At 39.4% G+C, this 23602-nt stretch overlaps 1 protein-coding gene across 1 annotated transcript; it reads right to left on the reverse strand.

Annotated features, from left to right (window-relative positions):
- Window positions 1–542: 542 nt before the first annotated feature.
- On the reverse strand, window positions 543–20123 carry LOC132149297 (contactin-associated protein 1-like). Its single transcript, XM_059558423.1, has 24 exons — window positions 19750–20123; window positions 14813–14914; window positions 13642–13835; window positions 13265–13418; window positions 12645–12848; window positions 10840–11024; window positions 10553–10705; window positions 10114–10375; window positions 9822–9971; window positions 9359–9530; window positions 9035–9141; window positions 8828–8947; window positions 8538–8741; window positions 7220–7376; window positions 6782–6909; window positions 6197–6370; window positions 5863–6081; window positions 5530–5769; window positions 3750–3992; window positions 3523–3650; window positions 3344–3437; window positions 3033–3263; window positions 2418–2462; window positions 543–1244 (listed from the first exon to the last, which is right to left on the reverse strand). The coding sequence occupies exons 1-24, from the start codon at window positions 19811–19813 to the stop codon at window positions 1045–1047; spliced, it is 3930 nt and encodes a 1309-aa protein (XP_059414406.1). The 5' UTR covers window positions 19814–20123; the 3' UTR covers window positions 543–1044.
- Window positions 20124–23602: the final 3479 nt, after the last annotated feature.

The raw sequence follows: 23602 nt of genomic DNA on the forward strand, positions 1-23602 counted from the left end.
GCAGCAAGTGATACAGCTACTATCACAAAAACACCTTTCTGCAGTTTTTGATATGCCACAGAATAGGCAGATAATTGTTCAGCACATTTAAGTCATAGTGCTCTAAAGAAGCTGAAGCCATTCAATGCCATTTACCTCTTCATCTCTTATAAGCACTGTACAACACATATATACCATTAGCTATGTCTGAGCAAATTCTAAATCCTCCATTCGTTAATGAAGTTTAAGTGGGTAAAACAGATGTGTAAACATCTCTACAACGCTGTACTCTGAAGGTTGTTGTTGTGCATTTTGTACAGATTCTCTCATGAGCACAACGAAATGACTATCGAACTCACTTAAATCTACACTACTTCTGCCAGTACACAATAATGAGGCAAAACTTTCACTTATACAGGGTTCCCACACCCTTAGACCAGTACATTTTCAATTTTTCCATCAATTTATGATTTTTAGATTTTTATTACATAACTAGATAGATAAGGCATAAGTAGAAATATTTATTTTGACTACAGAAATGTCTGTTTTTGTTCTTGTTTAAATAATTTGATTCTATTTACAAAAAGTTAATTTGTAACCAATAAAACACCACTGATACAGGCATGACTATATATATTTACAGCACAACTATTCATGACTTTTCCATGATTGTAATCATTTCCGGAACCTTTCTAGGCCTGGAAATCCCAGTTGTAAAATTCCCTGATATTTCCAGATCTTTATGACTGTGGGAACCCTGGATCGGTCTTTTAAAGTTTCCTGTAATGTGGCTGAGGCACTTCAGTCGGCCTGCACTGCTAGTGCTCATTGATCGAATGGGAAATTGTCTCTAGCCTGCTTATTTTGAGCTCTACCAGAAGCACCGAATATTAGCTAGATTACAATACAAATAATGGGACAGAAAAATAAATATAGTTACATCACCATAAAGGCAAAAAATACATTAAAAAAAATCACATTTGCAACCCATTTCTCAGTCTTTACCTCCCTCATAATCACCAGCACTCCTCTCTTTTCCTCCAGACATTTCCTCAATAATCCCTGTTATTCATTGGGACTTTCCTCCTCTATTTCCGGCAGGTTCTTTCTATCCTTGCGCAGAGTATCAGTGAGGGGTCGAGCGGAGCTGGGAGACTCCAGCTGCTTCGGTTCGTTAGTGTGGTAACTGCCTTTATACCTGTACAGGTAAATGTAGAGGCTGTACAGGATCAGGAAGAGCAGCATCAGAGACACTGTCACAATTACTGTGAAGAAAATCACACACACACACACACACACACACACAGAGAGAGAGAGAGAGAGAGAGAGAGAGAGAGCGGTTGTTGGCTTTAAACTTAATACTCTTACAGTGGTCTAGCTAAGCTGTCTGCAAATGATGGCTTTAACATAATTTGTATCATGTTGCAGAATTCACAGGAGAGACTGCTGACTGCTCAAACTGTAACTATTTAAAGGGATAATTCATCCAAAAATGAACATTTTGGCATCATTTACTTACTCTCACATGGTTCAAAACGTGTACTGTTTTTTTTTCTGTGGAGCACAATTGGAGAATTTTCATGCAACCCAATTCATAGAACTGCTGTGAAAAGAGCTGCATGAAGATTCTTCAAAATTCTATTTTTGGGTATTTAGCAAAATAACAGTATACAGGTTTGAAACAACATGAGAGTGAGTAAATGATGACATAATGTAAAAAAATTTTGTTGAATAAAGGATTAAATGTGTTTTGTTGTGGGTCAAGTCTAGTTTATCCGAAAAAAAGAAATGACAATCGGACATCTAGAGAAGAAGTGGATTTGTGTGAAGGAACAATGGAGGATTGCAAAAATGAGTAAGCATGCTGATAAATAAATGAGAAAATTTTAGTTTTTAATTAAAAAAATAATCTTGTATTGTTCTGATGGACTTTAATTTCTAATTCTTGTTAGTATTCGAATAGAAGTTCTGGATAACATTCACAACAACGAAATTAATTTAACAGATCAGTGTAACCGTTACATACTGTCTTTCTGGAATATGGTCATTTGTAAAGATCTGACGATTATCACACCTTGATTTATTCCAGAATTTTATCTCTACACGACGTGCTATCAATGATTAAACCAGGTTTCTGTCATGTGCAGAAGACTGTCTTTATGCAGAAGCTTATGTTCCCTAATCCTGTGTTCTGCAAATTAAGAGGATTTTAAAAACATGGTATGCGCTCTTCAAGATCAGCATCATTTGCAGTACTCGCTGAAATGCTGAATAACAGAATATAGAACTATAAATACAAATCGTTTTGGGGGAATTTTGTCACTTTTATTAGGGGGATGGTGGAAATCTGACAAAAAGCAATAGGTATAATAGAAGTTTAAGAAAGAGCTGTAAATATGCTTTAAAATAAGATCAATTGAGTGTGACTGTAAACTTACGTGTCATCCAAGGTGGGGTAACATCATCATGAATGTAATAAAAGACTAAAAAGAAAGAAAAACATTAATTGGGGGTTTAAAACAACCTTTAATCACAGTGTAGAGTACGATAATCATAACATACTGTAAGAGTATAAAAGTTACAGTTGTTTAAAACCAATCCTTTTTACAGTGCATGCACTAATAACTTGATCAAAAGTAATAAAAGGCTAAATTCAGATAAATTAAACCATATCTATGTGAAATAGTCCGATTTACTTTATTTCACCCTACAATTATTTACTTTCACTTCCATTCAAATGTTTTGGGGTCTGATTTTAAATGTTTCTGAAAGATACATTTGTTTGATCACAACATTTACAGTAAAAAAAACAGTAATATTGTAATATATACACAGTTTAAAATAACTGCTTACTATTATAATATATTTTAAAATGCAATTTATTCCTGTGCTGCGCAGCGTCACATGATCCTTCAGAAATTATTCTAATATGCTTATTTTTCTCAATTTGATGCATCCTTGCAGAATAAAACTATTAATTTCTTTCAAAAAACAAACAAACCAAAATCATTTGAATGGTAGTGTATGTTTGAAGGCAGGATGTGTAGTCTTACACAGGCCAGTGAACCAGGGGTCATCCTCCCAAGGGACATATCCTAAGACGGGGGGAAACGCCCCACAGTTAGACTCCACCACATAGCCTTGAGTCGTCACTGGTGGATTGGTTACATTAGGTCGGAAGTAGGCCTTCAGTGGGGCAAAAATATTATAGCGGACACCTGATATACAGCCCATAAAACCTGGACTGTTGTGTCTCTGAATTTCGTAGTCAACACCTCCCACCTCTGTGAAGAAGAAAAAAAAATATAGTAAATGCAACTTTTCATCCACGGGCAACAAGTTAAGATAAACATGCTCATCTTACCCATGACTCTACCCAAGAATATAGACTTCGGTGAGTCAAATCTGGGAATCTCTCCTGGTATTAACTTCTCAATCCATGGATCCATGTAATCCACCTAGATCCAGGTACAAATACACATACAAACAGTGTGCTTTTGCTATGCTAATAACACTAAACATAGATCTAGTTTGAGATCCTACCTGTGTCCATATGGTGTAGTTGTGTCGGGTGATGTTGACGAAATGAGGGAAGCCATCTGCCATATTTCTGTCAGTCAGCTTAAATTTGTAGCTTATTATCCCGAGCCGGTATCTCAACGAAAGAGTCCCTGTAGAGGTGGTGACGTCAGTGCTGAAGCTGATGTTTTGCTTGATCTGGTGTGATTGTGTGCGTGTGTGTGTGTGTGTGTGTGTGTGTGTGTGTTTACCATCTTTCTTGAGCAGGACGGCGATGTAATCATTGCTGAAGGAGCTGATATACAGCAGCACAGCTGGAGCCTGTAGAGTGCTGAAGCTAAACTCTATGTCATCAGTTGTCGTGTTGTAGCCGAGGGTAAAGTTGTGCCAGTGAGGCTCTATCCATAAGTTTGCCCACCATGCATCAAAGGAAATCGGCTCTTTGCGGATATCATAACGCAACCAGGCTCCCACATCAAAGAATGCCCCAATATCTAAAAGAATGTGGCACAAGCATAAATGTTGTTTATGTCCAGTCATGTCTAATGGACACATGCTTGTTTTTACCAAAAATGGACATGATAGAGAAAGATCATTATAATAACATGTCAAACTTGAAAAAGTATAGACTTGTTATAATATTCTAGTACAAGCAGTTATTATTAATTCATTATTGGTTGAGCAGCACTGCAGTTAAATAGTTTTTTTTCTTTTTACTGTTTGTTAGATTTTACAGTATTTTCTTCTGCAGGTTGCATAGTTACACCCAGGAGGTGGAGACAATTGACTGTATGAGTGAGTCATTTAAATGATTCACTCAAGTGATTCATTCAAAATGCTGATTCATTCAGAAACAAAACAAGTGATGGGCTGATTCAGAACTGAAATAGAAAGAGTAATTTGTTAGTATGTTGTTCCAAACTCAGCACAGAGTCATTGAATAATTTACTCTAATAGTTCATTCAAAAATGTTGATTTGTCAACAAAACAAGTGACTGACAGCATCCCAAATTGCATACTCTCTCAGGAGGTCCATCTTATGAATAATAACTTATTTTGTGACTGAACGTATGTTCTATATAGTATATATGTATGTAGAATGAATATAATCTGGACAACATTCGACATGTTTTCATTGTCATATGACCTTCCAGCATCAGTTGCATCTGTACATGGCTATTCACAAACCTCAACTGTGGCCTCATGGGATTGTAAAGTGTCCACTGGACAGTAGTAGGTCATCTGAGTAGTGGGTACTGTTTTATGAATTCTACATTAGTAGGGAAGTATGTATATTATATATTATGCATGTATATTATGCATATTATGTAGCCACTGTTTTACAAGTCATTGAATCATTAAACAACTGATTTGTTAGAAATGTTCTGAATAATAAGTGTATAATTCATTAATTTATAATTTATTTATAAGTGAATAATAAATGGGTGCTCCACTCATTTGACAGCCCTACTAATTTACTGTAGATTCAATCTGCAGAACGCTAAATATATGACTTAATGAGCCCATTATGAATCCTGTTAGTGATGAGTGTTTAAGATTTATTGAAAAAATAAATAATAATAATCATTCAGCTCAAAGACAAAGATCTTACAAATTTCCACAGATTATCCAAAAATGCAGATAATTCATGGAACAGACAAATCCCTCTTTTAGCCTAAATCAGCTGTGATACAGAGGCTTGAAATGGAAAGTAGACACAAAAGCCAAAGTCTGTCACTCTCTCTTTTTCAGGCAGTTAATTTTTTTAACAGACTCTCAGAGGCACCAGTTTGCTTGCTTCTTTCATTTTTTATCCTTCACTCGAATCAGTTTTAATCTTTAAAGTCTCCTTATCACGATTTCATGAAATTAAAAAGCATTTGTAATAATAAGTCTTTCGCCAGAGGAAGATGAAAAGATACAATTTCAAATTTGCAAATGTTTATTAGGAAACAGCTGTAGTCTGTATTGCACCATGTCAATTTGTGCCAGCATAAGAGTGAGAGCATATGCAAATGTGTGTTAACTCACCTAAATGACAGTAAAAGCCATCAAAGGCTGTGTTATTGCAGTCACAGATGTATGAAACATAGCCATCAATGCACTGGCCTCCGTTTCGACATGGTATGGAGGCATTAAGACACGCTCCGGTGCAGTTCCTACGTATGCCAGCTCTCTCGTCAACCTTACCCTCCAAATCCACAGGCACCCCGTTCATCCTCAGCCCACGCAGACAACCCAGAAAAGGCCTTAGGGTGTGATTAGCTGCCCCTGAATACAGATGCATGGTACGTTTTTGCATCAACTACTTAAAGCAATGTTTTCATATCAACTTGCTTGAAACTCCAGCTCAATGATTCTTACCTACAAGCAGGGGTTGTGTGAACTTCATAGTGAGGTAGGTTTGACCCAGAAACTTATGAATGGCCGGAGGCAGGAAATCAACCTTGAGACTTGCCAATTTCACATTGATTGAAGCTTCTACATAGTGCCATTCATTATCGTTGAGAGGTTTAGGAGAGCGCAGAGTCACGTTTCTAATCCCATCACCCACCATGAAAATGAATACCACCTCAGTTGTAGCTGTGAAAATTTAAGCAGAAACGGATGGAGACATCAGAATCACCAGATGCACACCATATATTTTTTGTATTTACAATGGGATTTACAATTCCACTGCAATGGAAACAACACTCACAATTGAGTTCAATTCGTAAGAAATTACGTAGGTGGTCATCAGAGCTTTCCACAAACACTCCGTTAGTTCGGTATGTCCTGAAGTGGAACGTGATATCGGCACTGGTGCCAGGCTTGAAGGTGGGGAACGTCAGATAGGTGGGCTTAGTAAACGCTATGGTGTTCCAGATACTCCCTAAGAGAGGGATTTCCCGTCAACAAATCGGTGCAAAAATACAGCAGAATAAAAAATATACAAATATACAACAGAAATGAACATTTCACACCAATTTACTGATTTATTTAATAAATATCTGTGTATTAACCACTTCAGCTGTTATTTTGATTTTTTTGAGAATTAGACATATGCAATATTGGACCCACCGGTGGGTCCCCAGAGTTGATGTGGTTAATGAGGATAATGGATAATTTCATCCATTCAAATAAACCCCTTTAGGGTCATATAAATCTGCTTTGCTTTATGTTTATTTTATGAAAAAATTCAAATGACTGTATATTTCCCTTTACTCACATGTCAGGACGGATCTTCTTATTACTCTAAATAGACTTTTCATCCATGTTATCTTTTTTAATATTCATTACTCACTGTCTCCATGGCAGTACAGTGCTCCAACACTATAGCGTGCTTCTGAACCGGTGCGGTTCGTGTCTCCTATGACAATCCTCCTGACAGGCAGGTGGTCTCGAAACGACAGGTAGCCCTTATCTGAGTGCCTAGTGATTTAAAATTTGCCTTTAAAATAATCAATTAATGTTTAAATTGTACTTATACTGTATATATACCACCATTAAGAAATTAACATTAACAGCATTTATTTGAAATTCTTTAAAAAAAAAACCTTACTGACCCCAAACTTTTTAACAGTCATTTATACATGGTTTTGTACATAGTTTAACATAGTATATGAATAGTTCATTTATTTTCTATGTTTAATGATATAAAACGTCACCATACAAACACTTGTAAAAGTCATGCTTGGATGACAAAAAAAAGAGATAAGTTTGTTTGCTTGTTCATTCTCACCATTGGCGGTAGTCTGCGTCACAGTTGCACCAGTACTTGGAGTCGGTACAAGTTTGATTGACAGCACATCCACATTTTCCACTTTCAGGGAAAGCTCCTCCCCAGTATTCATGACTTTCATTGTGCTGACCAATCCAGTAAGTGTAAGGCCGTCCATCTGTTTACAATAAATGAAACCAAAGAAAAACTGGGGAGAAGTGGCATAAACACTGGTAGTGTAGGCAAGCCAGTCTCACTTTGCAAACCCAAATCGCTGACTGATAGGATTCCTAGAAGTGTTAAAAATTCTGAGAAGTTCAGTGACACTTAGTATGTTCAAGTTTCTGGCAGTTCAGTAGTATCTAGTGTTTCTGCACTGATTCTCCTAAGATCTTAGCTAAGATCAGTACTTCAACATCCATCCAAAACTCACAGCTGTGGTTCCTTTATGCAAGATTTGTCTTCTTCTACGCTATATAGTTCAGCTATATAGTGATGACTGCCTATATAGTACACCGCAACATAAAATTCAAATGAGTTTATTTGTACTGTGGAATGCAAAGTTTTTGAAGAACACCTTGTCTATGCTTCTCAATATAATAAAAGTGAATTAGTATTGGGGATGTCAAGCACCCAAAAAAACAAACAAAACAACAACCAAAAAAAAAAAACTATAAGAAAAGAAATATCATAATGTACCATAACAACATTTTATTCTCTGTCTTCTTAAGGCATAAGACACTACTAACTCAAATACTCTACTTATTGTACGTCTAGGAAGCTGTCAACTGCTATGGCTAGATTTTGAATCAGTGAGTTGAACTCCAGAACCGGACCAGTTTGATTTGTAAACAAATTATTCAGACCAGTTTTGTGAACTGCATGAACCGATTAATTGAAAAAGATCCAGCTCTAGTGTATGATATGCTCATCAATCGACCATTGCTAATTGCATCACGAATGCTTGTGATTGTAAGATATTGAGGATTTTAATGTGTTAAATTTCACACAAAACATTTAATATTGCTTCAGAATGCATGGAGTGTAGTGCAGGAGTTGTATGGACTAATCCCGCATTTAGAGTGGTCAGGATTGTCTTCAGAAATTCACATTTTAAGAAGCACTGATTAAACTCATTAAAAAGGTTTGGAACACGAGGGTAAGTACATTTAATTTGAAAAATATTTTTTTCTTTAATTATCCCATTCGTTCCAATCACTTACTATAAATGACCGAAGATATTCCACATACTGATTTCCACCTGTCAGTGTGATACGTACCTTGTAAATAAATAACTAATATTTAAATAATAACTTACCTAATAAACCTAATAACTTACGTGGAGTATTGAGGAGGCGTGACTTGTAGCATGAGAACTCGATCCATTGCTCGCAGTATAAGGAAGTGTTTGCTAGGGCAGTGACTTCATCCCACGATGCATTTACATACTGGAGGTCCCCAATATACGGTCGATCCATGGTGGAGCCACTCACTTTGGTGCTTTTCATGCGATTGTGCTCAATGACGGTCCATGATTTTTGCACTACAAATGTTATAGGATAAACCTTAGCTTACCATGTCAAATTATTCAAAATTGCATTCAACATGTCAGTCTCTTCTACTTCATACACATATTGCAGTAGACTGAGAAAGGCTTCAGTGGTCCGCTCAGATCTGGATCTATGGTGTAGTTGCCTGACCAGTACTTCCCATTCAGTCTGTAGGCCTCACATGACTCCCTGTAGACCGCTGAGATGGAGAAATAGACAGTGAGAGGCTTAATTCTCATGTTTCACCAATATAAAGTCGATACAGAGGAATCTCCTTATAACTCACAGTTATGACAAACTTCCCCCTTGTAGCCTGTGTTGTTACACACACACAGGAAGTCATTCCAGGACTGAATACACCTGCCTTCATGTTCACAAGGGTTTGGAGAGCACCTAAGAAAAAAAAAAAAAAAAAAGGTAAGAAATGAACACTAAACTTATATCCCACACATGCATACTAGTTTTTAGATCATGGTGGTGAGTTCCCATTGATATATTGATATAAAAGAGCTGAGCTCCTGCAGAAGGCATTTTGTATTTTACATGCAGGAGGACTGTTCGCTTGGCTTCTTGAGGACAGTGTTGGCAAAACCCACCCACTCACACACACCTATCGGTGATTCCACAGGTGCCCAGCAGAATTTCAGCATATCTGCCCCATTTCCTCTGCAGCATGACGTCTATATCCACCGGCTCATCATCTATAAAGATCTGCTGCATGCAGCCATGGAAGCGAGACAGCTTGGTCACACAGCAAGCCGTGTTATTGGTCTTAGGACAACCTGAAGCACATCACATATAAAATATGCATCCAGTTATCTGCTATGCAACTAAAAAACAAGCACTGAATACATTCACATTTAGTATAGATTATGAAAATTAAGGCAAAATTTATGTCATTAGATGTGCATATTTATCTATAACAGATTGAACATGCATATTATTGTAAATATTAATGTTGATTTATGGTAAATTTTGAGGCAGTTTTAGTGAAGAAAGTCACTCAGTATTATTCATGTGGCACTGAATCATAACAGACTAATCTTCCCTATATTTTGAGATCTGTTACTTACCCCCAAAGAAGTAGCGGTCTCCTGTACGAACCGTGAAGGGGTTGGTGATCTTCAGCGGTGAGCTCTCATCTTCATCTATAGTGATAGTTAATAAGTTGTCTTTGGCGGTCAGGTCTACAGTGTGCCAGAAGCCGTCATTGAGACGGTACCCTGGGACAAGGCAAAATAGGATAATATTTGTTTTGGTTCTGCTAAACTCTTGATCTACAGGGGCTCCATCCAATATTATCTTACAGAACCAGAGTTCAAAATGTCATAACGAATGCTATATGGACACAGTCCTTAATCATACCTGCAGCGAAGCGTAATCTCTTGTTTCCAGGCTGCATTAGAGTGACATTGACTTGTCCTTCACTTAGGCCCAGCTCCAGAGAGCCCAACTCATCTGCAAACCTGGTGAACATCAGTAACCCTGTGTAGTCCCAAGAGCGAAACTTAAACTTCACCGCCAGACGGTTCTTCCGGAAGAAGCCGGGCAGCTGTAGGTAGTTGTTGGGCCCTGCAAAGGTCATAGGCTTCCAGAGGAGATCACGGCAAGTATAATGCATCTTTTTCTGAAGAAGGGCAGAAGAGAAGATGTAAATATACAAATAAATATTTCAAATATTTAGCAAATGCAGTACAATGTTCATCCAAATGTAACACCATATGATTTTCGACGTCCCTTAATAATTCACCCTGAATTACACTCTTGCTGTTGTTTGGGTGAATATTAGGAAAACTCTACATACCTTTTTCGGAGCTAGTCGAATTTCAGGCTCCTGGTACTGTGTCCTGTAGATGATATTGATTCCATTGATAAAGACGTTCTCCATGCAGCCACGAAAGTTAACCTTACCGGGCAGATGGGGCACGTCTTTCTCAATCACACCTCCAACATAAATCTAAAGACAAATGTATAAATTGTTATGATGAGGATGCAGGGATCATTGAATTCTTCATTTAAATCTTCTCAACAAATGTAATTCATTTAGTGATGTGTGCATTAAAAGTGCATGTGTTTAATCCAACATAACACCTGCTTGTCCAGATCAAGGTACTGGAACTCTCCTTTGAGGATAGCAGTCTCTGTCTGGCTGTCCAGGGTGAAATTAACCTCTCGTCCGTAGCGCTTGATTGTGACGAAGTGCCAGTGCTGAGTATCAAGCAGGTTTCCCAGCATCATCGTGGTCATCCCATCCGTGTTATGGACTGTGCTACTCCCTGAAAAAGAGCAGAAATACATGTCCTAAGATAGTACATGTCCTAAGATAGATAGATAGATAGATAGATAGATAGATAGATAGATAGATAGATAGATAGATAGATAGATAGATAGTAGTGATGCACGGTGCACCGATACTTCAAAAGTATCGCGATTCTCGGAAATTAAAAACGTCACGATTCCTAAATTTATTAGTATCGATACATCAAATAATGACTGCGTTCCAGATTAGTAAGAGACGTATTTCATCTTGGTGTGTGCAATGCACGCTTCCAGTGCCTCCCTATGGACGTCTGTGTTTTTCTTCCTACACTACAGCGAGCACTACAGCGAGATGGCTGCATTAGTGGCTTTACTAAACTGATTTGGCTTTACTAAAATGTGTGCAAAATTGCATGAATAGAGTTTAAATAAGTTGGTCAGATGAAAAAAGCACGAGGTTTTCTTGCATAATTAACATTTTAATTGTTTGGTCAGACAGTTCATATATAATATTCACATTATAATGTGAATATTATATATGAACTGTCTGACCAAGGGGATTAAATGTGGACTTATGTTCTGTATGCTAATTATGAAAACGAGCGTATCTGCACAGCACCTATAACTGCGCTTTGTATCTGCTGATTGCTGATCGAGATTAACATGCTTGGCTCACTGACCCTGTATACTCATTCATTTCATTCACGAACGAGATGTATCAGTTCATTCAGCTCGTTCACCAATGAGAAGATCTCTCGATCTCGTTCAGTGAAGGGCTTTTGGATTCACTACATTCAACAAATCACATGCTCCGTCACATCTTGAGTAACTCTTTGACAGGATGAAACAGTTCACAGAGCTGTTCACGAGCTGCGCATGCGCTGCTAATAGCGCCGAGCTTGCGCTCTGCTGTGGAGGGAGGAACTTCAGTGAACAAGAAATATGAGTCTAGTAGCAACGTATCTTCCGTGATGTCCCCCGATGTGTGGGTCGGGGCGGGTAAAGAAATTTTACTTTATTTGCGGGATGGGGCGGGCCAAATTATTTCATAAAAGCGGGACCTGCGGGTTGGGAAAAAAAACCGACCCGCGCATCACTAGGGCTGCATGTGCGAGCACAAGTGATACTGTGGCCGCCGGTCCATGACTGGTAGAAAAAGATGACACTCACTAAAGATGATGCTCATTAAAGCTCACTGGCTGAGTTTTCTCCTCCGAAAGAAAAGGTTGCACAACTGACAGAATAAGTTACAATATCTAAGATATTGCTGCTAAATTTTCTTTTTTCTTTTTTTTTTTTTACTTGAATGCCATTGTTAAATATATCATTGAACATTGAACATAATAAAATTAAACATTGTTTAATATATCTCCTGTTCATATGTTCATTTATTAGTGTGTTATGTTATTAGAATTTTGTCCCGGTTTTAAAATAAAGCACATCAATGATATTTGAGAGTGTATTTTCGAAAAAGTATCGAAATCACAATTCTTGACTAGGTATCGGTATCGAAACAATAATTTTGGTATCGTGACAACACTAATAGATAGATAGATAGATAGATAGATAGATAGATAGATAGATAGATAGATAGATAGATAGATAGATAGATAGATAGATAGATTTGTCATCATTACCCAGGCTGATATGTAAGTAGAGGCGTCCAGTCTTCAGCTCCAGAGTGATGGAGTCTCCCTGCAGACCCTCACTGTGCAGGAGAACACCATCCTTCTCCAAGGTCTTAAAGTTTAAAGCATAGTAGTCCTGAAGTGTCCTCATCCTGCCCCGTGGGAATGAATATGCCACCATGTCATCCCCCTCAAACTGCATCACATATGAGTCTGTTAGGGTCAAAGGTCAAGGGTTTAAAAAAGACTGTTGAAAACTGTATTGGAAGATGTTCTTCATCTTAAAAACCAAAATAGACGAGCCAATGTGTCTAGCTGTTGAATTAATGAAAATTATTATACATTAAGTTTTGCAGTAAGATTAAAATAACTTTATTTCAGCTTCATTTAGATTGCTAAAATGTTTCATAAACCTCACTATTTTTCTATTTTCCTTCTTAAGCACATGTAGTATATATTTACTGGAGAACAATCAAAATTCTGATTCAAAAAATTATTTTCTGCAGTACAACTCAAAGGATCAGTTAACATTACAAAGCACTGAGGAGATTTTCTGTATCATGTTAAGATAAAGTTCTTGGCTGCTGATAAAACATTAGCTGTTCACAGTGACTCGGTGTGCTGTTTACCGTAAGGACAGCCGTACAGCTCTACACGAAGGCCGATCTTGCCTCCGTTCTCAGTATTCCAGCCCGTGGGATAAATACGCAGATGTTTGGCAGTGATCGCATAATGAAAGACATTCCTCTTCACCTGGTAGTAATTCCAGTTGCCAGGCAACGTCTGAGAGGCACAAAAATCTGATATTAAAGGCTCTATGAATGTTACACACCATACAACTAATCCTACGTAAAAAACTTATTTGAATTTTAAATTTAGATTGAATGAGTCATATTCAAGGTCATAAAAGATAAAAATGTGTTTTTGACTTGTCATGAACCACTTAATCAGGACAAATTATATTTGTTCATGTTCCAAACACTCATAAAACAAAGATAATTTTTACCATGTTGCCTCCTCTCATGACATATGGAGTCCATGCGTCGAATCGGTCCCCGTACAGCAGCATGTATTTGGTGACCCAGTCATAAGAGTTGAAGGTACCCTGAGTAGCAATGGCCATGATCCGATACTTCCTCCCCAAGTCAATCTGCATCCATGGCTGCCTGTCCCAAGGGGATGGAGACCAGCCGCTACTCCCTACATCATCACATTTACATTCATTAATTTCTATCATGACAACTCTCTGAAGATTTTAGCATGTTAATGGATATGACAATGTTAACGTATCTGGTCTTGGCGGAATAGATCTGCTACGCTGCTGTTTATTTTAGCTATTGCTGTTGTTGTAGATAATTGCTGCTGCGGTTGCAAAGCAAGTACAAGAACTTGCTACTGCAATACATACACCGATATGGTGCTGTGAGTGTTAAGACATTCTGCTGTTGCACAACTAGCATAGAATAACCTGCAGCCGATCTATACAGGTGGAGCTGGGGAATAGGGAGGGTTTCAGAGGAACTCTGCAAATGCGCTGTGAAATGCTTTAAGTAAGCTCATTGGCTGCCTATGCAACATGAACCAATCAGCTTGTGTCAAGTAGTTTAACACTGAAAATCATCCGTTTGCGTTAACAAACCATTAGCCTGTGCCATCTACAGTTATATGACAGAACTTGGCATTTAGCAGATGTTTTTATCTAAAGCAACTTACAAATGCATCATCACAAAAAGATTTGAGAAATTCAGTTGATAAAAAACATTCTTGGCACATCCTTTTCATGCTCTACTGCCTAAAACATAATCATGTTGACAGTATAACACTATAGGACAATAGGACTGATACTTGCTAAATATTTAAGAAGTCAACATTTAGGGCAGCATTTCACCTGTGTTTCATGTGATTTTGTGACATTTACATTCTCTTATATATTATTTTCTTTATTATTCATAGCTCAGTAATGTCACATGTAGTAACAGATGTTTTTATTCACAAAAAAGCTAAGCATTTAGCTTCAAAAGGGAACCCATCCAGCAGAGATGCTAATTGTAGCTTACAATATATCTGCTAAATAAGCCTGAGAAGAGAAGGATAATATTATTTGACTTCATTATTCTCAATAAGACCTATTCAAACTTCTTTCCCCAACCCATCATTTTTGTGGCATAGTCACTTACCATACAGTTTGGCGAAGTGTGCAGAGTAAAAAAAGTTATATCTGGAGGAAGCATGGAAAGAGGACGCGTAGAGAGGAGAGATCATCGGATCTAAGCACGGCCCTGAATTAAGGGAAAGGAAAGGAAAATGACTGACAATATTTAATGACAACGGCAGTTGATAGCACCACCACAAATGCAACAAAAACACTATATCATGAGAACTCTGTGTCTGTGATTTCAAATATGCATTTCTCCGAAATGAAAAATTGACTGGAAAATCTATTGTTAAACATAATGGAATGCTTTGGCTGTTCGAGCTGAGATTAATGAGCAATAACATTTGACATTGCGCTGAAAATGGCATCTAATCTACCATGTAAGCCTATTCACTGCCAAAGCAAACAACAAAACATAATACGTCTGTGAGAACAAATTACGGTATGCTCAGACATTTGGTCAAAGAAGTACCATGTTTAGAAACTTAAAATATAAACCTGTTTAAAGGAAATGAATAGAATATTATATTTTTTATAGTATATTTATCGAGTTTAAACATGAATATCGCTATCAAAGATTGTATTACTGTGCTGTGTTGCTCTTAACTTCACGTCCTGGCATCCTCCACATTCAGGTCCTTTTCTGAATGCTTATATAATACAAAGTTTTCTGTCCACAATCCTGAAAAGGCCTTTTCAGTAACTTTAACATCATTCAGATTTAAAATAAAATAATAGAGAACGAATAGAATATTTGTGGTAAAAAGAAGCCACGGATCAGTTGCATACAGCACACTTTTGCACTGCCTTTGTATATGCAAATCTTGCCTTGTCCCTCTGTTACACAAATCCCTGTTTCAATTAGACCTGGCAATATTTCAGCCTAATCTAAACAGCAGAGTCAGATAAACCCACCCCAATCTCACCCTCTCAACAGAGCTCTAATAAAGCCATCTGCCCAAATGGCATCACATCTCATCCACCTCACCTCTCTAACAACAGCCGACACACGAACCAGCAAGAGTAAGAGAAGATGAAATGAAGAGAGAGATTGCTGACATATGTGTATATATTATTATTAGTTATTATTATTTTTTTCACTGCGTGAGAACATGATGTGTTGCGTGAGAGTGCCATGTCTTGTCGGACATAGCAACAGTAACTAAGGGGTGCAGGTCTTTGTGAAGGGTTAATTGTGACTTAAAATCACTGAACTTTGACTTTATATTGCAATATGATGCCTGAAAAACTTTAGCTTTCTCATAAGTACGCAGCTGATAAAAATCCTCCCATCAATATCATATAATGTGTTTTTTTTTAAATAAATATAAAACAAACAAAAAATTTAAAAAAAGTCCTACTAAAATATTCCCTGAAGTTTGAACAATCTTATAAAACCAGCATCGGGGATGCATTTCAGGAGAAGAATGATTCATAAAGTCATATAATCTTATAATGCAAAGTGTTTTCTTTCGAGAATACAGTTAATGATTGGATCGGGCTTAATTTGTTGTATTCATAATTAGCTTTTGAAACAACAGAAGTCCATTATGTAATGTTCTCATTTAATTGTGTGGTATTTCTCAATGAGGTATTAACTGTAGCAAGCAAAAAGAGACTGCAGGGATCAGACCACTTAACACAGCAGTGGGCATTAGTATTCTGACTACTGTAACTGCTAGTGAGGGAACAGAGAGGGAAAAGAAACAGTTTGATGGAAAAAGAGAGAGAGAGAACTGGAGAGATGGAGGGAAAATTCGAGGAAGATAAGGCATAAGTCATTTAGTTTATTCTCAAATTATTTCAATTCCCATCTGATTCACAGTCCCCTGCTCTGTCATCTTTCAGCCTTTGATTAGCCTGATTCATCAAGCCATGAACTCCATTATGAAAGTCTTCTGAAAGAATTAACTTGTGGTGGAAACATCCTGTGAACATTCATTTATTCAAGCTGAGCCTCAGGGAAGAGCTGCACATCTGTTCCCTGAGATATGAAGTGAAAGTGAAAGACACGCTGACCGAGAATGAACTCGGCTGGTCAAAGACAGTGTGTAGCTATGTGTGTGTCTGGAAGATGTCTGGGTTTGGTGAGGATGTGGTCTTGATTCATTGCTAGTCAAAGGGGATAATCATTTATGCCACTGAATTTTATGATTTTATGATGTCTGTAGTATTTGGACATTAATAAATAAAACACAACAAAAGATCTAACTCATTTAATATTTATCAACTGTCTTTGAAGTAATCATCATAATAAAGTAAATATACATTAATATGGTGCTATAAGCAAAAGATTAAACATCCATGTAAAATCTAAGGCACTCATCTAAGATTAGCCTCGCTTTCATGCTTTCCCAAAAGCACCAGCACCAGTGCATTAATCTGATTCACATTAGGCAGATAAATGAATTGACTGAATGTGACCCAGTCTAATCTAGCTTTGTTTAATATAAAATGCAAAGATTGTCAGTCTCTCTTCACCAGCTCTGAGATCAATGATCTCCACCCTGTGCTATTCTTTCCCCACTAGCAGCTGTGTAGAACAGAGAGGAGCGCCTTCCCTGCAGGAGAAGCATTAAAGTTATTAATGCACTCATTGCAGAAGAGCTGCAAGATAACCTGAGAATAAGCAATGGCAGAGTCATGGAGATAAATGCAGAGACTTACACATAGACATTCTTGTGCAAACTTGCCTATTTAAATACAAAAGCTCTGTTCCAAAACCTGCTAGTGAGGTACCTTGCTTCCCATAGCCCACATAGGCAGCTGCCTTCTAAAGGGAGCATCCTAACTGTTATGGAAGCTAGAAACTCTAGTCAGAAACTATGCACACCTTGCAAAAAGCACAGAACACTCACCACACAATCGATCTGAGTAGCTTGATGCAAGGATGTTACACAATGCAATTCTTAAATAACCATAAAAACACAGATCACATAAAAATCAGATTAACACTGGACTATTTTTAATCTATAATTACCATCTTTTTTCCATTACATTTTGGGACTGTCTTCTCTGTGAAGCACACAAGCAATTCTGCTTTACAATCTGGATTAAATCCCAATTTGTGTTCTTATGCACTATTATATGCCATTTTAAAGCATAGTGTGTTCACACGGAACATTCCAAAAAGAAGAAGTGCGCTTCATATTCCCAGATAACACATTTCCTTATGTAGTAGAAGGGGAGTGGCTATAAGACTCTTACACTGGATGACAAAATAACCTTTTATACAACAAGTATACAAAATGACTACATAGCGTATTGTAAAAGTAGTGCATCATTTGGGACACAATGAAGGCATCGGGTTTTATAATTAAGATGGCTACCTTTTAAAACAGTCTTCATCTGAAGGTCTCACCAAAAATGCCTTTAAAATGTTGCCTCTGTAGGTAGCTGACTTTTGGAACAGGATGTTTTGGCAAAGTAGGGGAAATTAAATTCACACTTTCCTATACTTCTTGATAACTTAATTAGGTCTTCTGTCTCTTGCTTCCCCTCACTCAATCTGTGCTTACAAATTGGTATTTCAAAAAAAAAAAACCCTTTCATTGCACAACCTTTCTGATGCTTTTTTTCTGCTCTCATTTGTTCTTCTCCTCTTTCCCTGCAAAGCCCTTGGCTGCTCTACACTCAAAGATAAGGGGGGACAGTCATGCATCTTGAATGCTCTCTCTCTCTCTGTAAAACGTGTTGAATTACAGGCACTCCCCCAGTCTCTGCAGGCTGACGCAGCACTTTGCTGTAGGAGAATCAAATGCATATCACGTGAGCTATCTTTCATCACAGGGAGGAGGTCACAGTACACATGGGTCTAGACTGAGATTGTTGGTTCAGATCAGTCTATGTGGAGAGGCTGTGGTTAATATTATTAGCATGCTGGATAGAGACCTGGGGGGTCATGTTGGTATAAATTATTCATAACAGGGCTTGCAGCGGAGTAGCTGGCTGTCTTTGAATTAAATAAAAGATAAGCTCAAAAAGGACTTTAAAATTACAGAGTCAATCTAAGACAATCTAAAAATCTTTTCCTGAATATTTCACACCTTCCTCTGTTCTGGATCTATTCTGTAGCCACAGCCACAAACACATTTAAACTCGCTATCAGTATCCTACCAACCACACACTCTAAAATCGAACAGACAGGGCATCTTAAATCTCAATAAAAAATAGATTTTCAAACAGTTTTTCTGTGTTGTATCACAAGCTTTTTTTTTTTCTTTTCTTTTTTTTGCAGCACCAAAATAACCCAAATGTTTGTTTTGTGGAGATTCAGAATTATAGAATAGAATATCGATTATGTTTGGGCATATTTTGTGGTTTGAAGGTTCTAATGCTGTGTTGAAGGTAACCTTACATGAGGATTCGTATGCAGTGTTCTACGTCATTTGAATTTGGGAGTGCAGTGAGTTAACGCGCCTCCCTCTGTCTCCGCATTGGGCTGCTCCCACAAGCAACATCACGGAATAGGAGCCACGCCATTTCAATTACACCGAAAATCTCAACTTTTTACCCGTGGGATACTAAAGACACGGCTAATTCTGCACATACATGTTTTTAAGAGTCTCTGTTTAACAGCAGGGCAGTGTGTCCTTTTCCGCGTGTCCCCTGCGCAAGACGCACCTTTCCTTGCAGAAACTTGCCCAAGTGAGCGCGCAGAAGCACTGAAATGCAGAGAGTGCCCACAGACACAGGCAAAGTCGCGAGCCCGGGCTCAGGACTACAACATGCTTTGCTTTCAGCACAAACTCTCTAGACCTATTAATCTTAATATAGATCGGCAGCAATGTTTACATTTTTGCGCCGATTTGAAACAATACAAGTTTAAAATATCGCAATATTGAGATTGTGTCATAGCTTTACTGATGCACCTGTCCTGATAGAGAATAATAGCCACGTTTATAGCAAATAAGAAACATTTTATTTGCACTGAATTTTTATATCTGCTGTTTGACTTACGTGACGAGCAATGCCTAAACGCGAGAAAGAGTAAAAGGCTTGGGGCAAGAATTTTGATATCCATCCTCTCCGGGAGATAGAGCCGCTGTTAGATGAATAAATCAAATGTTATCCTTTTCTTGGCATCGTTTATCCGTCCTTTCCGCCAACTTTAACTCTCTCAGCCGGGATGGCGATAGACTCGCTCGCTAGAGGCGGGAGTGCGCACGAGCGAGATTGTGGTGCTGATACTGCGCTTTGGCGGGAGCGCGCATACTTTGATTAAATGAAATTCCTTGAAACTTGGAAAGTTGTTGTGACAATCTGGTCGAATTACATTTATATACTCTCTGTTGTTTAATACAGACGGAAAATGGAGTCGTATGGTCTAGGTAATGTCCGGATTCACAGTGAGGGAGGGGTGCAAGATAAGAACTGAAAGAAAAAAACAAATTTGGACTCAAGCGGTTCGTCATAGTGATGGGAAGTCCGAATCATTTCCGTGAATCGGTTCGTTTGAACAGAACCTCTTAAAATGATTATTTTACGTAATGATGATATCACGTAGTTCCTGACATCCTGGTGTTGACTAGGAACATAAATTATGTTTAAAGTGAAACGTTTATATATATTATTTAAAAAAAACTTCCAGATAAAATGTAGATTTATTTAAATTATTTAAATATTTAAAAGATAACAAAGAATTATAAATAAGGAAGCTTTATGGTCATGTGTCTCAGATAAGTTTGTTGCAGCCTTGAAGCCATTTAAACTGAAATATATTTTTTATTTTTACTACAAATATATTTTTACCAAATTAGTTAAATCCTCAGTTCACTCCAAATGCTCATATCAACTTGTGCATCAGTTACTGGGTCATAGTGACGAGACAGGCGCATGCTCATTCTCAGTTCAGTAAAATATGCTATTCTGAATTTAGCAAGATCGGACATGATATGTCCACAATCCAGACATTGCTTACTATAAAGTACTGCACCATGCACCTTACTTTCCAATGCATATATCTAACATCATGGCCTTAGTATTGATGTAGTTAAAATTCTGCATTTGCATTGCCTGTCACGCTGTCTAGTCTCTGTTTCCCTGGGTGTCCACTAGTGGGCTCACTTCCCCTTAGGCACTTGTCCTGTCATCACAGTAATTGCACTCCTGCTAATTGCACCAGGTGCATTCACTTAATTGTCATTAGCCTCCCTATAAATACCTGTCTTTCCATGTTGTCTGTATGGAGTCCTTACCTTTCGTGTTTCCAGTCTTCTCGTCCTCCGAGATTCCTCATTGTCTTCTCGCCCTCCGAGACCCCTCGTTTTCCGAGTTCCCTTTCCTGTCCCTTTCCTTTGTTTATTTGTTTTGGACTGCCTTTTTGGTTTTGACCTTGGCTGTGTTTGAAAAACGATTTGGATTAACCTATATTAAATAATACCTGCTATTGGATCTCTCTCTCTCCCTGTGTTTCACTGGTCGCGATCGTCACAGAAGGACTCCATCACTGAGATCCAGTGGTATGTCTGTTCCACCGAGCGGGAGAGGAATGGTTTTGAGGGAATCGGCCTGGTGGTTTTCCGTGGGACTAGGGGAGGTCGCAAGGGAGTTAGTGGTAGAGAGGAGGTTCGGCATCACTCTCCACCATGGCCCCCCTTCGATCCTGGGCTTGTGTGGAACAGATCGGAGCCGCCGTCTCACCATGGCGGACAGAAAGGAGAAAGGAAGCGTACGTCTGCCAATCCAACGCCACTGCACGAGATGGCCGCCAGCCCAGCGCCGCTGCCCAGGATGGCCGCCAGCCCAGCACCACTGCCCAGGATGGCCGCAAGTCCAGCGCCACGGCACAAGATGGCCGCCAACTCAGCGTCACGAGGCAAGATGGACGCCACCCCAGCGCCACAGCACAAGATGGCCGCCAACTCAGCGTCACGAGGCAAGATGGACGCCACCCCAGCGCCACAGCACAAGATGGCCGCCAACTCAGCGTCACAAGGCAAGATGGACGCCACCCCAGCGCCGCAGCAAGGAGTGGTCACCAGCCCTGTGCCACGATGCAAGACGGCTGCTAGTCCAGCGCCAACGCACAAAATGGCCGCTGAGACCTTTTTGGATTATTTCTCCATGCTGTCCAAAATCCTAGAGATTCCCAGTAGTGTTCACGTCACGTCTGCCAATCCAGAGACTGTTCACGTCACGTCTGCTGAGCCAGTGCCACAGTACAAGATGGCCACCAACCCAGCGCCACTGCACAAGGCGGCCGCCAGCCCGGAGCCACTGCAGAGGATGGCAGGCTACAGTAGCCTTTCCTGAGTCGAGTCAGGTTCCCGTTGACCCTCCAGAGTCGAGTCATGTTCCCGTTGACCCTCCAGAGTCGAGTCATGTTCCCGTTGACCCTCCAGAGTCGAGTCCGGTTCCGGTTGACCTTCCAGAGTTGAGTCATGTTCCCGTTGACCCTCCAGAGTTGAGTCAGGTTTCCGTTGACCCTCCAGAGTTAAGTCAGATTCCGGTTGACCCTCCAGATTCGAGTCATATTCTCGTTGATCCTCCAGAGTCGAGTCAGGTTCCAAGTTGACCCTCCAGAGTCGAGTCAGGTGCTCATGGAACCTCCAGAGTCAGGGTTAGTCACCGTCGACCTTCCAGAGTCAGGGCTAGTTCCTGTTGACCTTCCAGAGTCGAGTCAGGTGCTCGTGGACCCTCCAGAGTCAGGGTCAGTCATTGTTGACCTTCCAGAGTCAGGGCTAGTTCCTGTTGACCTTCCAGAGTCGAGTCAGGTGCTCGTGGACCCTCCAGAGTCGAGTCAGGTGCTCGTGGACCCTCCAGAGTCAGGGTTAGTCACCTTTGACCTTCCAGAGTCAGGGTTAGTCACCATCGACCTTCCAGAATCAGGGCTAGTCACCGTTGACCCTCCAGAGTCAGGGTTAGTCACCGTTGACCTTCCAGAGTCTGGACTAGTTACCGTTGACCTTCCAGAGTTGAGTCAGGTCACTGGTGATCTTCAAGGACAGAGTCAAGTCACTGGTGATCTTCAAGGACAGAGTCAAGTCACCATTGATCTTCATGAACAAATGCAAGTCACCAATAATCTTCATGAGCAGAGTCAAGTCAGCACCGATCTTCTGGAATCCAGTATAAACACCAGAGTCTCGTCACTTCTCTGTGGAACTACCAGAGCCTCTCCACGTCTCTGATGAACTACCAGAACCGTTTCCAGTCTTCTCGTCCTCCGAGATTCCTCATTGTCTTCTCGCCCTCCGAGACCCCTCGTTTTCCGAGTTCCCTTTCCTGTCCCTTTCCTTTGTTTATTTGTTTTGGACTGCCTTTTTGGTTTTGACCTTGGCTGTGTTTGACAAACGATTTGGATTACCCTATTAAATAATACCTGCTATTGGATCTCTCTCTCTCTCCCTGTGTTTCACTGGTCGCGATCGTCACATTGCCTCCCTTTCCTACACAATGGGTTTTTTGCAGAAAGCACAAGTTCATTATATAATCAGTCCAACTTGTTACAAACTGATTTGTTTGTGGGGGTTGTTTTTACAAGGTGGATAGAATATCCATATTTGTGTTGGAAGAGGCGGTCTGTCCATGATTCTGTGAGATAAAAAGACTTTGGGATTAAGAAAAGGGTTTGTAGGACAGCAACAAAGCAGGGTGGGAGCAGGGGCACATTCAGGGGCAGAGGGGGATTTATAGTGTTTCTAATTACGTCAGATTAGGATTTTACCAAAGTCCCTCCGTTCTTACAATCATTTTACACACATCAATACTCATTGATGGTTTTAAATATGCATGGGGAAGCGACCTGCAGTGCAAGGGGTTAAGATGTCTTTTTATTTAAGCAAGGTCTCTATCCCCAGGCACACACACA

This window comes from Carassius carassius, chromosome 9 (genome assembly GCF_963082965.1).
Source record: "Carassius carassius chromosome 9, fCarCar2.1, whole genome shotgun sequence".
In the NCBI taxonomy this organism is placed as follows: domain Eukaryota; kingdom Metazoa; phylum Chordata; class Actinopteri; order Cypriniformes; family Cyprinidae; genus Carassius; species Carassius carassius.

Coding starts and splice junctions, on each gene's coding strand:
- LOC132149297 (XM_059558423.1), bottom strand. CDS start 19,813: ATGGATATCAAAATTCTTGCCCCAAGCCTTTTACTCTTTCTCGCGTTT. Junction 11,025..12,644: donor CTACTTACATATCAGCCTGG/GTAATGATGACA, acceptor GCTCTTTTTCAG/GGAGTAGCACAGTCCATAAC. Junction 8,948..9,034: donor GGGGGAAGTTTGTCATAACT/GTGAGTTATAAG, acceptor TCTCCATCTCAG/CGGTCTACAGGGAGTCATGT.